Consider the following 14994-nt stretch of genomic DNA (forward strand, 5'->3'; position numbering starts at 1 on the left):
AAGCCTTTCCAACTCGTTTAGTTACGATTTGTTAGGCCTTACCCCAGAGGTCATTGTTGAGGTCGTTGCAGATCTCTTTCCACAATATCGCTTTACTCCTACGAATATTTATTTTGGTCGAGAGAATGCTTCGCAGCTCTCGTTGCTCGTCGACGTAGCTTGTGGCATGTTTTTCGAAGCTCTGCTATCTCTTGTGACCACCAGTATGCCGGCCTATGGGAGCCTTGCTTTTTCAGCCGTGGCATTGAGGCATCACACAAGGCAACAATCAGTTCCATCGCTTTTGAGACTATTGTTTCCGTCTCCTTGCGGGGACTTGGAATCAGGCTACTCCGTTCAGTAGACAAGCTCTGATTCAAGGATGTTCGCAGTGCTTCTTCATCAAGCTTCTTAGCATTCCACTTCCGCAGTTTATTGTCATGCCGCGAACGCGGATTGGGTGCTAGTCCAACACTAAATGTCACATACTGATGATCACTGCCACTATATTCTTCGGATACGGTCCAGCCTTCAATCATATTCGCATTCCTTGGGGTCGCCAACGTAATGTCAAGGATAGATTCCCGGTATCCTGATCTTCTGAAGGTCGTAGTAGTACCGATGTTCAGCACTATGAGGTCCGTTCTTGCTGCGAAGTCCGCTACTTCGTCTCCTCTGGTGTCCGAGTATTCAGCGCCCCATTCAACCGATTTCGCATTGAAATCACCAGCTACGATGACTTCTCCGTCGAACTTGCCGATAGCGTCCTCCATGTTTACCATTTTCTGGCAAAACACACTAATCCCTTCATTGGGTGAAAGGTAGACGCTTACAAAGTAGGTCTTGGGGGTTTTGATCCAGACGAAGCCCTCTTCACTTCCGCTGATGTTGACGGTGACCTTTTTCGAGTTTACGATCCAGATTGCTGCCGTGCCAGATTTATCAGCGAACCATGTTCTATCCTGAATATTCAGATATTGTTCGGAGATAAGGCAGATGTCAATCTTGTCTTCGAAGACACGTTGGCGCAGCAGGTTTTGCGCTAAGGCGCACCTATTCAGGTTGCCCTGTAGTATGCGTGTCATTTTTGACCTCTCGTGGCTTCTGCAAGTGCTGTGCGGAATGCCTTGCAAACTCCGGTACCAGGGATATGGCATGGACCATCTTTGGCATCTTTGTCCGGAGTGCAGAGGAAGCAACTTGGCTTCTCAGTGCAGTTTATGGCCTTGTGATTTTTTGTAGCAGCACGTGCTTCTGTCTGGTCCCGAACATTGCTGTGTGTGGTGACCGAACCCGAGACATTTAAAGCCGCGGGTTACTTTTGCAACTTGGCGTATACGGCAGTTAACCCAGCCGATCTTTATACGGGCCTTGTTGAGGGCCTTAGTCGCATTGGCTTCGTCGATCTCGCAGAAGGCTGCTCGATTGCCTCGTGGTGTGGGTTTTGTCAAATTTACCCGTTTGATCTCTAGGCTGTCAGTAAATTCACGCTTGAGTGCTTCACGGACTTCGCTCTCGGTAGAGATTTCATCCAAGTCATGGATCTCGATCGTTGTTGTTGGTGTTAGCGTCTTGATCGTGCCGATGTTTGCAGTGGCTGACTTAACTGCATCGATGAAAGCCTTGCTATCCTCGGTCTTTCGAGCCATTTCCAGGAGAACACCTCCGTGCCTCGTCCTTTTAATAGACCTTATGTCTACTCCAGTCGCTGTCGGGCTAACCTTGGCCTTGATTTCCTTGAGGAGATCAGCGTACGTTCGCCCTTCAGCTGGTTGGACAAGCACAGCCTTCGTTCTTGTTTTTTTCCTTCTTGGTCTCTTTGAGCCACCATTACTTAGCTGGTTTTGGGCTTCAGTTGATTTTGCCCCTGGCTCCTTTTCTCTTTCCTTCTTTTTCTTTCGCCGAGTCACTTTGATCCAAGCATTATCCCGGGCTGTCTTTTTCTGTGCTGGCTTGTCAATTTCAGAGGAGGGGCTGGGTGTAGACAACGGCCTCTTCTTTTTGTTCTCTTTTCCTTGCTGTGATTTCTCAGGAGTGACCAAAAACGCTTGTGGTTTTGTGGTCATCTCCGGAGATGTTTGCGTGGTTGTCGCCGACATCGATGCTGGTTTGTTGGCCAACTTATATGCCGTGGCAATGGACGCTACTAATTTTCTGAGTTCATGATGGAGATTTCTCTTATCCTATATGAACTCAGTCAACTCTTCGATCTTGCTACTGAGCCGTTCCATTGGCGATTGTTGGCCGGTGACAGTCGGTAGAGAGTTGATCCTTCCTCGATATGTGTTAGTGTTGACGGGAGCAAGAGGTCTTCCACTTTTTGGAGGAACGCCTGTTTGCTGTGCGTCTACTTCCATCTGAGCTGTTTCAGTACTCCCTGTAGCATTGCTAGACGGCAGAGCCATGGGGTCCACTCTGCTGTTCAAACGGTCGCTTGATAACGACGAGTTCAGGCCCGTTTGTACGCCTTCCCTCGCCGGTACTGAGGTATCCCCCCTCTGCACCGTAGACGATGTTTGAATGTTTTCCGACATTTCATATCATCTTTTTTTTTGCTAGGTTTTGGTCCACTCCGAGTATTTTATTTCCTCGGTACCCGACGTATCTGGCGTGCAGGTAATTTTATTATTTTTACAAAGAATTTTTTACATGAAAAATTATGTAAATTCTACCTATTTTGTCTGATAGTAGACTATTAACCAGAAAAATACTTCAAAGGTAGCTATACAAGCATAGAATTATAACATTCGATGCTTGTTAAGATCGACCATATTCCCCCGCCCCTTTCCCTTTACAGTAAAAACTGTTTAAAAATTTTTTTTCAAAGGTGGTTTTTTTGGAATAAATTTTCAACGGCTTTATCGATCGATTGCCGCCAATTTGGTTAATTCATTCCAAAGTGATGACTGTTAGAAATTTCAAAAAATAGTGTTTTATTAAACAGTCATCAGATTTTTGACCTCGAAGAGCTCAAAATCACATATAAATTATATTTTTGAACTTAAAGAGCTCAAAAACGTCATAAGTGCAATTTTAAACGTTTAGATATGGAATTAGCGGGAAGTTGCAGAGATGGCCTTTACGGTCAATCGTTTTCCAGATTTTTTTTAATACAATTCTACGCAATAATTATGTAATCGAGCGAGGTCGCCGAAGGCGACCGAAGCTCGATTATAATTATATTGATGATTTCGTTCGACGAGATCACTAGGTAGTACCGTTTTTGTACACATATTCACATCACAAAGTTCAACTGTAAAAACAAATATAAAGCGTTTCCCAGGTAACCGACTTATTTATCCTCATTACAGTTTAGCTAAAGCTTTATTTGAAGAAATCACTGGGAGGGTGAAAGATGGGTGGGAGTGATCTCTTCGAACGAAGTCATCAATATAATTATAATCGAGCGAGGTCGCCTTCGGCGACCTCGCTCGATTACATAATTATATTTCAAATTTCGTTCTCGAGATCACTAGGTAGATGTTCAGAGCTGTAGCATGTATGTAAAATATTGAATAAGGAATAGTAAAGTTCAATTAAAAGAAAATAAAAATTTTTTTTTTATTAGTAATAATGAACAATTAAATTAATCATAACAAATTGAAATTGTGAACAGGTATATTTTTTTTTTTTTTTTTTTAAATTAAGTAAAACAAATAGTTAGATAATAAGTAATTTTAAGACAATATTGATGACGCAAACGTGGTCTTATTGTTAATTATAGGTCTGTTATAAAATTTTTCAAAGACTTTTGATTTATTAGACCATCCTGCAAAACTTTTAATTATATTTATATCAACTCCTTTGCTTAAGGCAGTTGAAGTAGACGCATGTCTAAGACTGTGAGAAGTATAGTGTTCACCAACTATACACTCAGTTAAAAAGGATCTTATCCATCTACTGATTGTATCTTTTGATGCTTTTTTATAAGGTTTTTTAATTGTTAGAAAAAGACAGTCATTGTTATTTACAATAGTAGATATGACAGTTAGGTAATGTTGTAATGTCAAAGCTACGCATAAGTTAATATTACTAAATGTTGGGATAATCAGAAGGGGCTGAAATGCACCCTGTCGAGAGGATTTAATCCTATCAGGGATTTCAATTTCATAGCCATCATTTCTTTTATGAATATTAGATCTTTTAATTAAAGAAATCGTTTGGACCCGATGTGCAGAAACTATTGCAAGTAAAACAACTAATTTTTTTGTTAATTGGTGTAAATTAAGATTATTAAGTGGGTTTAGATTTTCTAATTTTTCGAGAACAGGATCTAACCTATAAATCCTATCATACTTGGGTCTAGCAGGTTGAATATTATAAGCACCTTTCAATAGTCTCGATATTAAAAAATTTTTTCCTAAATCTTCATCACATATTAATGATAAAGCAGAGCGGATAGTATTTAAAGAACTATACTTTACTCCATTATTAAATTTTGATGTTAAATATTCTACAACCTTTTCTTCATTTGGGTTAAAAATGTCAATATTTTCAGATATACAGTAAGATGTCCAATCTCTTATTGGTTTGGAGTATTGTTTAAGTGTTGTAGCAGAAATAGATTTCACCAAAATGTTAACAGAGTCATTACTTAAGCCTTTTCTTAGAAATGCCTGTTGGATAGTCGAGCTGTCATCAGGGATAGTTTCGAGGCTAAAGGATGTTGAATTGTTCTACAAGGAGAAAGAAGAAGATTAGCATCTGGTTGGAAAATAATTGGTTTTGATTTTAGTAAAGATAACCATAAAGGGTACCATGGCTGACCACTCCAATTTGGAACTACTAAAATCCCACAAGCCTGATCTGTTTGGATTTTTTTTTTAATTTTTAGAATTAGAGAGAAGGGAGGAAATGCAAAGAAATTTAAGTTACTCCAATTGATAGTAAATGGATAGCTAATGGATCACGATGCCAAGAACAGTATTTTTTACATTTTTTGTTAATATTTGAAGCGAAAAGATCTATATTTGGTCTACCGAGTTGTCGAGTAATTTTTTTAAATGCATAGGGAGATAATTCCCACTCGGTATCTATATTTTCAATTCGAGAAGCTCTATCTGCATCGATATTATCCTGAGAAGGAATATAAGAAGCAAATATCCAGATATTTCTTAATTCACACCAAGACCAAATATCAAAAGCTAGATCGTTCAAATATTTATACTTAGTTCCTCCCATTTTATTAATGTAAGCGATGGTGGTAGAGTTATCAATTCTCAAAAGAATCTCACAATCATGTTGGTCAGAGGCAAATGTTTTTAGACTGTTAAATGATGCTAAAAGTTCTAAATAATTAATATGATAGGATTTTTCTCTCGAGTTCCAGTGTCCATAAGCTATTTGTCCATGACAAAAGCTCCCCAGCCTGTTGATGATGCATCCGAGTAAATAGTTATTTTAAAGTTGGAATTTCTAATAGGGCATTTTAATATAAATATATTATTAGACCACCAATCGAATTCTTTAATTAAATGAGAAGAAATAGGCATATTTTGATCATAATCATTGTTAGAATTATTAAGAGCTAAGTAACGCTGTTGTTCGAATGCTTTTGAATGAACCCAACCATAGTTAACAGCTGGACAAGCTGCCGTAATATTACCAACAAATTGAGAAAACTCTCTAATTGTACAAAAGGAGAGATTTTTAAATTTTAAAATTAAATCATAAATATTGGATCTTTTTTCGTCTGTTAGAGCAATTGTCATTTGATGTGAATCAAATAAAAAACCTAGAAATTTACATAATATAGATGGGATGAGATTACTCTTAGACTTATTTATTATAAATCCTAATGACTCTAAAAAATTTTTTGAAATGTTTATATTTTTTTGACATGATTCAAATGAGTCACCTACCATCGACCAATCATCAAGATAAACTACTGATGACAACTGTAAGCTTCTTAAATGACTAATAATAGGTTTACAAACTTTTGTAAAAATCCATGGGGCTGTACTCAATCCAAAAGGTAAACAAATAAATTCATAGAGATGATTATTAAAAAAGAATCTTAAATATTTCCAATATTCATTATGTACTGGAATCATAAAATAAGCATCTTGTAGGTCAAAATTGGCCATGAAACAATCTCTAGATATTAATTTTAAAATTGTTCGATAATCTTCCATTTTAAAATGAGAAGTCTCTATGAATTTATTTAATTTTTTCAGGTTAAGAATAAATCTCATTTTTTTATTTTTTTTAGGAACAAGAAAAATGCTAGATAAAAATTCGCCATCTTCCTCATAACACTCCTGAATAGCCCCCATAGTCAAAAGATCATCCACTTCTTTCTGAATAAGGACATGATCTTCTACTGAAAGATGACTATTAAGAGGTTTTGACGACTGAGTTGGAGCAGAAACGAATGGAATTTTATATCCAGAAATAGTTTCAATGATTAAAGGGTCAGCTGTGATTTTGGACCATTCATGTATGAAGTATTTCAGGCGACCAGCGACAGGACTCACCTTTACTTTTTGTTCTGAGTCTGGTTTTGTAGAGCAAGAGGGGGTTGGTTCTCTGAGCGGGATCGAGTCGTCGAATGATTGTTCTTGAAGGCATTTGATTTCCTCATGAATGAAGAACGATTGTAGCCCGTCTGGTTGGAGCGTGGAGCAAACGGGCTCTTCCAGTTTAAATAAGTTTTCGATTTTGAAAATTCCTTTTTAGAATTCTGATTTTTAATAGAAAGACCAGTTTTTTCTATTACGACAGCAGACTTGATTTTTTTAGCTAAGTTTTCACCAAACAAGAATTGGTCTGTGGGTGAATCTTCCAATATAGATTTTCTTTTTTCATCTACACAAGGGTATAATTGAGCACGTCTTGATTTAGTCAATTGAAACATTAGCTCACACATCATGGAGCTGGAATCGCAAAGAAGTTGTAAACGGTCTTGTTTACAAAGGCTCTTCTTTGTCATTGAAGATCTGACAAATAGCTGTGCCAAGAGCAACTAAACTTTTTCCACATAAATCTTGGTGATTAGCCAAGTATTTATCACGCGATTTGGACGTCTTATTAAGTAACGGAAGCATCTCCGGGTTGAGAATCGGAGCAACGAGAGGACAATTACCTTTGTTAGGGTATTTGTTATCCATTTTCGACTTATCTTCCTTGTTCATGCCTGATGAGAGGATCTCTTTCCAGCATGATACAAGTTCCGGATGAAAATTGAAACTTTTGTCCTTCAAGGATCTTTTTTCAGAACCCAACATTTGAAGGACAGGTTCACTGAGGGTAGAAGCTTCAGGAGCCTTTGAATCTTGCAGCCCGACTGATGCCTTGGGATCATTATTAAGGGAAGGATCAATTTCCGGTTCCAAGTCAATGTCACTTTTAGAAGTGTCGTCATCACTTGAGTCTGCAAGACCATAAGATCTAGGTTAAGAGAAGCTATCAAGTAGAAACAATAAATAATTTCTCTTGACGCAAAGAGTAAAAATAATTTTTAAATAAATTCTAACTCTGTATTTTAACTCTAACCCAGTCGAAAAAAAAAGGTGCAACAAAATTAAAAATTTAATTTTGGTTGCCCAAATAGAAAATAAAATAATAATAAATAATTATTCACCCTCAGAAACATTGTCAGGTTGATTTTTAACTAAATCTTCCAATGGTTGATTTTTTTTTCTAAATTGAAAAGCTCTTGGTAGAGTTTCAATTTCTTTTGAAGTAACTCTAAATCAGAGTTATTAAAAGCTTGACGTTTGTTACTCATTTTTAAATTAGATAAAAACTAATTTTTTTTATAAATAGTCAACTGAATAAATTATTTTAAATAAAATAATTAAATTAATTAGATGTTTAAATGTGATGTTCACTTTACAGCGCACAAAGAACGTAATGAGAATAAATAAGTCGGTTACCTGGGAAACGCTTTATATTTGTTTTTACAGTTGAACTTTGTGATATGAATATGCGTACAAAGACGGTACTACCTAGTGATCTCGAGAACGAAATTTGAAATATAATTAATACTTTTTTACAAAGAACATAAGGATAATTTTTTCCGAAAAATTTTGACCTTAAAAAAAGATTAAAAGAAAAAAAATTATTGTTTAATAGATCTAAAACAAAAGTCATAAACTCAACTATCCCAGGTATTAAAAAACAAAAATCATTCTGCTTTGAAATTATCAGAATTTTTTTAAGACAAAATATTCTCTATTTTCGACAAGTTATAATTTTTTCGGTATAAAGTTGATTTAATACTTCCGAGACTGTTAAAAATATATAAATTTGACGGATATGTTTTTCTATTTCTAGTATGGATGGTATTGGGGACCTATGTCCGGTGAAGCAGCAGAAAAAATATTATCTAACGAGCCAGATGGTTCATTTATCGTTCGAGATAGCAGTGATGATCATTATATTTTTTCGTTGTCATTCAGGCTTAACAGTTGCGTACGACATGTAAGAATTGAACATGATCAAGGTAAATATCAAGGATTTTTCTTTTTTGCCATAAAAAAAATAACGTTTTATGTAAATTTCATAAATTAATCTACAAACGTAGGTAACTTTAGTTTTGGAAGCTGCACAAAATTTAAATCTCATACAATTGTTGATTTTATCGAAAATGCCGTTGAACACTCTCGAAGTGGACGATATTTATTTTTTCTCCATCGGCGACCAGTGCTTGGTCCAATGAGAGTACAATTACTTCATCCTGTTTCAAGATTTAAACAAGTTCAATCTCTTCAGCATATTTGTCGGTTTATTATTTTAAAGATGGTACGAAGAGATTTGATTGCGACTCTTCCGCTTCCTCGTCGACTCATTGACTATTTGAGTACACCACATTATTACAGTGAACAATTAATCGAACAAGAAGAGCGTGCTGAATCTCCAGTTAGTTCATCGACTGGTGAACTAGAAAAGATTTGTTTTACACCTCAGGGGTTATCGTGAAACTCAAAATCAGGTAATTTTTATATTTTCTCCGTTTTAAAATACTACTATAGAATGGTTACGCACGTCAATTTCCCCTGACAAAATATTCTCGAAACTAAATATCACTGCAACCAAATATCAATAAATGAAATATCACATGGATTATCTATCAGACGATCAACTTCGAACAAACATAATAGTTCATAAAATAAAGAGTATTAGCGACTATGTACATTATTTCAGTATTTATTTAAGGGTGAATTAGTATGTATTTATATAGAAATACACCAACATACAAACTTGTTACCGTGTCATGCCGTTTTATCCTAGATTGTGTGTATGTTTATATAACATTAGGCCAACACATAAGCTTGTTATAGTGCTGCGCTAATAAAATACGGAAACTTCATACTTAACACTTGCATTTTTTGCAAATATTCCTTTAAACGGTTATTTTGTTTGCAGTTATTAAAACGTGACACCGAATCAATAAACATTAAAGTTTCAAAATCATTACCTTAAAAAGATTAATAATTATATATTTGAATATTTCGTCGCAGTGATATTCAGTCTCGGGGATATTTTGTCCGGGGATATTAAAGTGTGTCACCCTGTAAAATATTACAGCGATAAAAGTTGATTTTTTAGAAACGACCATTTTTAAAATGCCTACTTCCCTCACTCATACTTTTATTCAATACGGTGAACGTTTAATATAGTTACAGTCATAATTTTGAGTTACTTTTGGATTTTAGCGATCCTTAACGAGCGATCCTAGAGGCTATTCATTAATTATGTATGAATCCCAAGAAGGAGGAGGGGGGAGAAGGTTAAGAAGATTTTACTGTTAAAAGGAACCACACTATTAAAAATTTTTGTAAAATTACAAATGTTTCACAAAACAAAATCTTAGTAAAATTACAAATCAGTATGTGGCAAATACAATATCGAATACAATTCGAGTAATCTACCAAAACGTATAAAGAAACCTGCAGAGATGAGTTGTAATTTTACAAACGTCATGTAATTATTTGACACGTGTTGTAATTTTACCAAATCGTAGGTGAGTTATCGATAAAAAATTTCTAAAATTTACAAACACAGTTTGCAACAAAATATTGGAACTCAAATTGCTATTAGGTGATTGAAAATGTACAAATATTTGTTGTATTTTTAAAACTTTGACTTGAAAATTCCATGGCATATAAGGTAATTTCATAGAAAATATTTAATGTACATACACGCTTTGTAATTTTGCTAAATCATTGATTAATTTTTAATAGTAGGTTTTTGAAATCCACAAACATTATTTTTAATTTCATTTGCTACATTCTTTTGTTATAAAAAAATCTTATTCAAGAAAAAGAAACATGTTTTTTTTTCTCTTTAATCAATTTTATGCAATATCAAATATTTCCCAGTAATTAATTAAATTATAATTTTCAGTTTCCATCGATTACATCGGCACATTAAAAAAAGAAGTTGTTTGTGCATGTGACTAGACCCACCTACGAACATGTATTTCGACCCGCTGAATCTAAATTCGAAGTTCATTTGGCCCGGTCTCTCTCCACATTTGAGTAGAATACAAAAAACTCAAAAAATTGCGAACAAATGGAATCACAGCAATAAAAAAATTTTTGTGAATCCCAATCATGTATGATTTTGCTGTGTTTCAATTCACTGAACCCGAATCTAAACGTTGATTAGCCCATTGAGCCGACAAAATTTAAAAAAATTGCGTAAAATCGCAAAAGAAAAAACAAATCACTAAAAAACCGAAATTATCGATAGAAAAACGATTTTTTGGATTCAGATTGAGTATGATTTTCATGTATTTTGTTTCACTGAATCTGAAAATATTTTTTTTTGCTCGACGGGCAGAAAGCGTCAACTTTCGGCCCGCTGCGCTAAACGAAGTTGCCGCTTCCTGCCTTCGTCGAGCAAAAAATAGCATACACTCCACGGGAAGTAAATAAGAAAACCTCAGATCACATGTTTGTTGATTACATGTGATCTGAGACATTTCTTACTTTACTTCCCTAGGTGTGTAATATACTATTTTTTTCCATTAACTAAGATAATATATAAGAAGGTATTCTAATCCTGCTAAGTATGATGGGAAATGTGTCAAGCGGTCGCGCCACCACCACATTGGTTAGTGTCAGGTACACTAACCAGCAACTAAAGTATCTTTATGCTAACTCTCATGACAATAACAAATATTTATAAATAATAAATATTGCGCCTGGAAAAATTATTTTCACCTCCCCAACAACAGTAACGAATAATTATAATTAATTAGAAGTTAATAATTAATCAATTTTTTTTGTGCCCTCAATTTCTCCGGTTAAACCGGTTCTCCTCAAATGCAGTTTATCAGTTACCTCTGATTCATACATACTAAGTCGTACTATAGCGCATCGCTTTATTTTTAGCTTGTCATTTAGACTGACTGGGTTCAAATCCCAGAAAATGAATTTTTTTTTTAAATCTATTAAATAAAAAATACAAAATATTTATTGATTAAATAAATAAATTAAATATTAAAATATTAAATTAAAAAAAACACGTGTGGTACTCGGGGACTGCCACGGTAAAGCTATTGCATAGCTTTTTTTATCAACTTATGCAATTATAATTATTTGTTTATTTTATTCATGCAGTATTAAGCTATTTTTTTTTCTTTGATATTAATTTAAGTTACACTTTTTGAGCGTGGTGACCGATAAGAAAACAAATTTTTTTCTTTTATTGAATAAGTGAGAAGTTAATATTGTTCAAAATATTTTTATTATCTTACAATACATGTAGGTTATTCTGGAATTTTTATCATTGAAACTATAGGCTTATGGTAACTGAAATAAGAAACATAAGTTTGAGACTTGATATCCTCTAAATATCTGGAAAATACCGCGTCAATGGTGGTCCCATATTTTGTTGTGGATTCTTGTGGATCATTATACATTTTCAAATTCAATTTTTCCGAAAGAAAAGTTGTCAACCGCTCTGATTTTTTATCAGCGAAGTTGATGTTGAAATCGCCAGCCAAGATAAGTGGAAATTTATTACCATTTGTATCAAGTATTTTCGACCCATCTTCAGTGTACTCCAGTAAAGTGCGATGAATAAAATGCTCTACCTCGTCCAATTTTGGATTCGGAGAAATGTAAATTGCTATCATGACTATGTGTAGGCCATTTCTAAGTTTGCATAAGCACGCACAAATATCTCCAACAAATGAGCGCCTAACATTAACATCGCTAACGTGTGCAATATTTATTTCAATATTCGGAGTCATAATATTAGTAACATTATTATTATTTTGGTAAATAGCTACCCCACCTTTTGGAACAGTACCTCGTTTGAATTGAACAATACAATTGAAATTAGGTATTTCAATCGGATTATCATGCGTCATGCAAGTTTCGGTAAGAATTAACACATTTGTTTGTCTCGTAACTGAATCTTGTAAATCGTATTTGTATTTTTATTTTTTTTGTATTTTTTATTTATGCCCTTTGACGTTCACAATTTCTTTTTCTTTTCAGCTCTTTAAGTATTTCTTCTCTATAAAACGAAAATAGCTAGGTATAAATAATAGGTATAAATAATTAGGTATAAATAGTGTAATTACACACCAAAACAATTATCCATTCAAAAAATTTGAACAAAAAAAAACGATATTTTTAAGAGTTTGATCATCGGATTTCGCGCGATGAACATTTATATAGATATAAAATATCATATATACTTTCTCTCTGCGGCATTAATGTGTATTACCTATACACAAAAAACAAAGATACTAAATTAAGATCGCTCATTTTAATATCAAATATTTTTATAGCAGTATTATATATAAATTCAAAAAATACTGCATTTGTTATTATAATAAAATTTATGTATATAGAGTACTCACTCATTTTCTTTCACTATTTTTTCATCACTTTCTTCATTAATAAATGCACTTTGTTTATTCATATTCAAAACAATTTGTACACAAATTTTACGCGTACAGCTATTCACTGTTGTACATAGATGATAGATACCTATACAGTGTAGACTCTACACGCATACATATAGTCGCACGCACACAAACACCGTGCCGAAGTCTACCGAACTGAAACGACGTTAGACGATTGTTAGGTTTTTTTCGTTACGGAATTTCTTGGTTCGGTCGCCGCGCTCAAAGCCCGCGATAAAAGCTATGCAATAGCTTAAAAATTGAAAAACTCAATCCTATTGAGCAAGAAGATTCTCAAATAAAATGAAATTTATATATTTACGCACAGATTTCGTAGATGTACGCATATATGCGCTCCTAGAGCTGAAGACTATTTGATTTGGATTGTCCGGTTACACTGTAATATCTTTTGCGAGAACATGGAGTCTTAACGAAATAAATTTTCCCAATACTTTGTCGCGAATATCACAGCATTTTGGAAATAATAATGTTTGATCGACAGCTTCTAGAATAATCTTCATCAATTTTTCGTGAACAGACTTCAAGTGAAGTAGAGATTTTCTGTAAGTTGTAAAAACTTCTTCCGCAGTCTTCAACAGTGTAAATACTGCTTCTGTCGGATGTTTCAAGCTTCCTCGATTTATTGCCTCCGTCCAAGCCGTGCTCGCGTTAGCCAAAGGTACTGGAGAAATTATTGCAGCCTCGCAATCATTGCAACCGTTTGCGCAAACAAACACTGCCCAACCACAGAGATAATAAAGCCCATATTTTTGCACTTCAGACAATTCACAATTTTCTGGGATTTCTAGAAAATTTTGTGAATCATCACTGGTAGTTTCAAGTTCGGTTTGTTTTTGCTTTAGAAATTCAATGTAGTACGGCTCATCATCATCTTCATATGATGCAGACGCAGGAACACACAAATACTGAGCCACTGCAATCAAATGCATTCGGTAGCGCAATTGACGAGGTTTAGGGTAAATATCGCCACCAGCTCGAACTTGAGAAAATAGATTTTCTACCGGACTAGAAGTTAGACGTCCCGTGAGAAGGTACTCTAATTTCTTCGTTACAACTAGATCTTCTCATAACTGCAAGGCAGTAGTAGTAGTCAGAATGATGCCACGTTGTATTGGTTTCCATTCATTATCAGAACTAACTTGTAGTTCCCTGATAATCTTGATGAAATTCTGCAGAAACTCTACTCGTTCTAACGATGCGTTATCAGTTCCAAGAGAGTTAGATTTGTGACGACAAACCATGAAGTCATACCACTGACTGCATAACAATATAAACCACCCAGTAGTCATAGCTGTTGGTGAAAGAAGACCAGTTTGCGCTGATAAAATTAATGCATGTCCCATTTCATAGCTGAAAATTTTTCTAGCAAGTCCGACATGCATTTTATCAAACTGTGATGGGTCTAAAATAGCAGAGGTCAGACCTTTTACTAGAACAGGCCCACCAAGTGATTGTAACTCTACAAGCCGCTGAACATGAGCGATATCAATGGTTGAAGATGATAAATTATTCGCCTCAACTGTACCCCCACTTAAGGTAAATGTTGATTTTAGTAGCTGTGACTAAACTCTATTTAGTACGAGTGGAACATCGGACGTCCAATGGAGGCGTTTGTTATGTCCAGGGGCGTTTTTAGAGCGGTAGCGTAAACGGCGGAGGTTTGGACTAACAGTTTAAAGAATACGCAACGGAGGTTTTAATTCTGTTGTTCTGCCGCGGTTTTAGTAGGCATCGACGAATGAGTTTTTGTATAGCGAATCCGCTTATAATGATCGATAGTATTCCGATTGTTGATACCATTCCGATGGTTATTTTCTTCTTTTTGGTGATCTAGTGCTATTAATGACATTTTTTCTTCATTTTCTTCTAGCTCTTGGCTTCATGACTCGGATTTATCGATGATCGTAGCTCGACTAATGTTTAATGTTTTTATGGTTCTGAACAGTTTTCGTGCAATTGAGCCTACGAAGCCGAACCACGGTGCTCTTTTTGTGCGATTCTGTGGATGTAATTCTTCAAGTTGAGGATCTTCGAGGAACTGCCTTAGTCGGTGTTTTGCTTGTTCGATTTCAACATAAATTTCTCGGTGTGTGTTGGTTCTTAGGTACGACATACAGGAAGAATGA

General features: G+C 35.1%; 1 protein-coding gene across 1 annotated transcript; it reads left to right on the forward strand.

Annotated features, from left to right (window-relative positions):
- Positions 1-2576: 2576 nt before the first annotated feature.
- Positions 2577-10284, forward strand: LOC141534414 (suppressor of cytokine signaling 7). Its single transcript, XM_074253756.1, has 4 exons — positions 2577-2595; positions 8257-8425; positions 8507-8914; positions 9639-10284. Exons 2-3 carry the CDS (start codon positions 8278-8280, stop codon positions 8899-8901), a joined length of 543 nt encoding a protein of 180 aa, XP_074109857.1. The 5' UTR covers positions 2577-2595; positions 8257-8277; the 3' UTR covers positions 8902-8914; positions 9639-10284.
- Positions 10285-14994: the final 4710 nt, after the last annotated feature.

The sequence above is a fragment of the Cotesia typhae genome, unplaced genomic scaffold, assembly GCF_013202065.1.
Source record: "Cotesia typhae breed Kobodo isofemale line unplaced genomic scaffold, CoteBio_Ctyphae scaffold_13, whole genome shotgun sequence".
NCBI classification, from domain to species: Eukaryota; Metazoa; Arthropoda; class Insecta; order Hymenoptera; family Braconidae; genus Cotesia; species Cotesia typhae.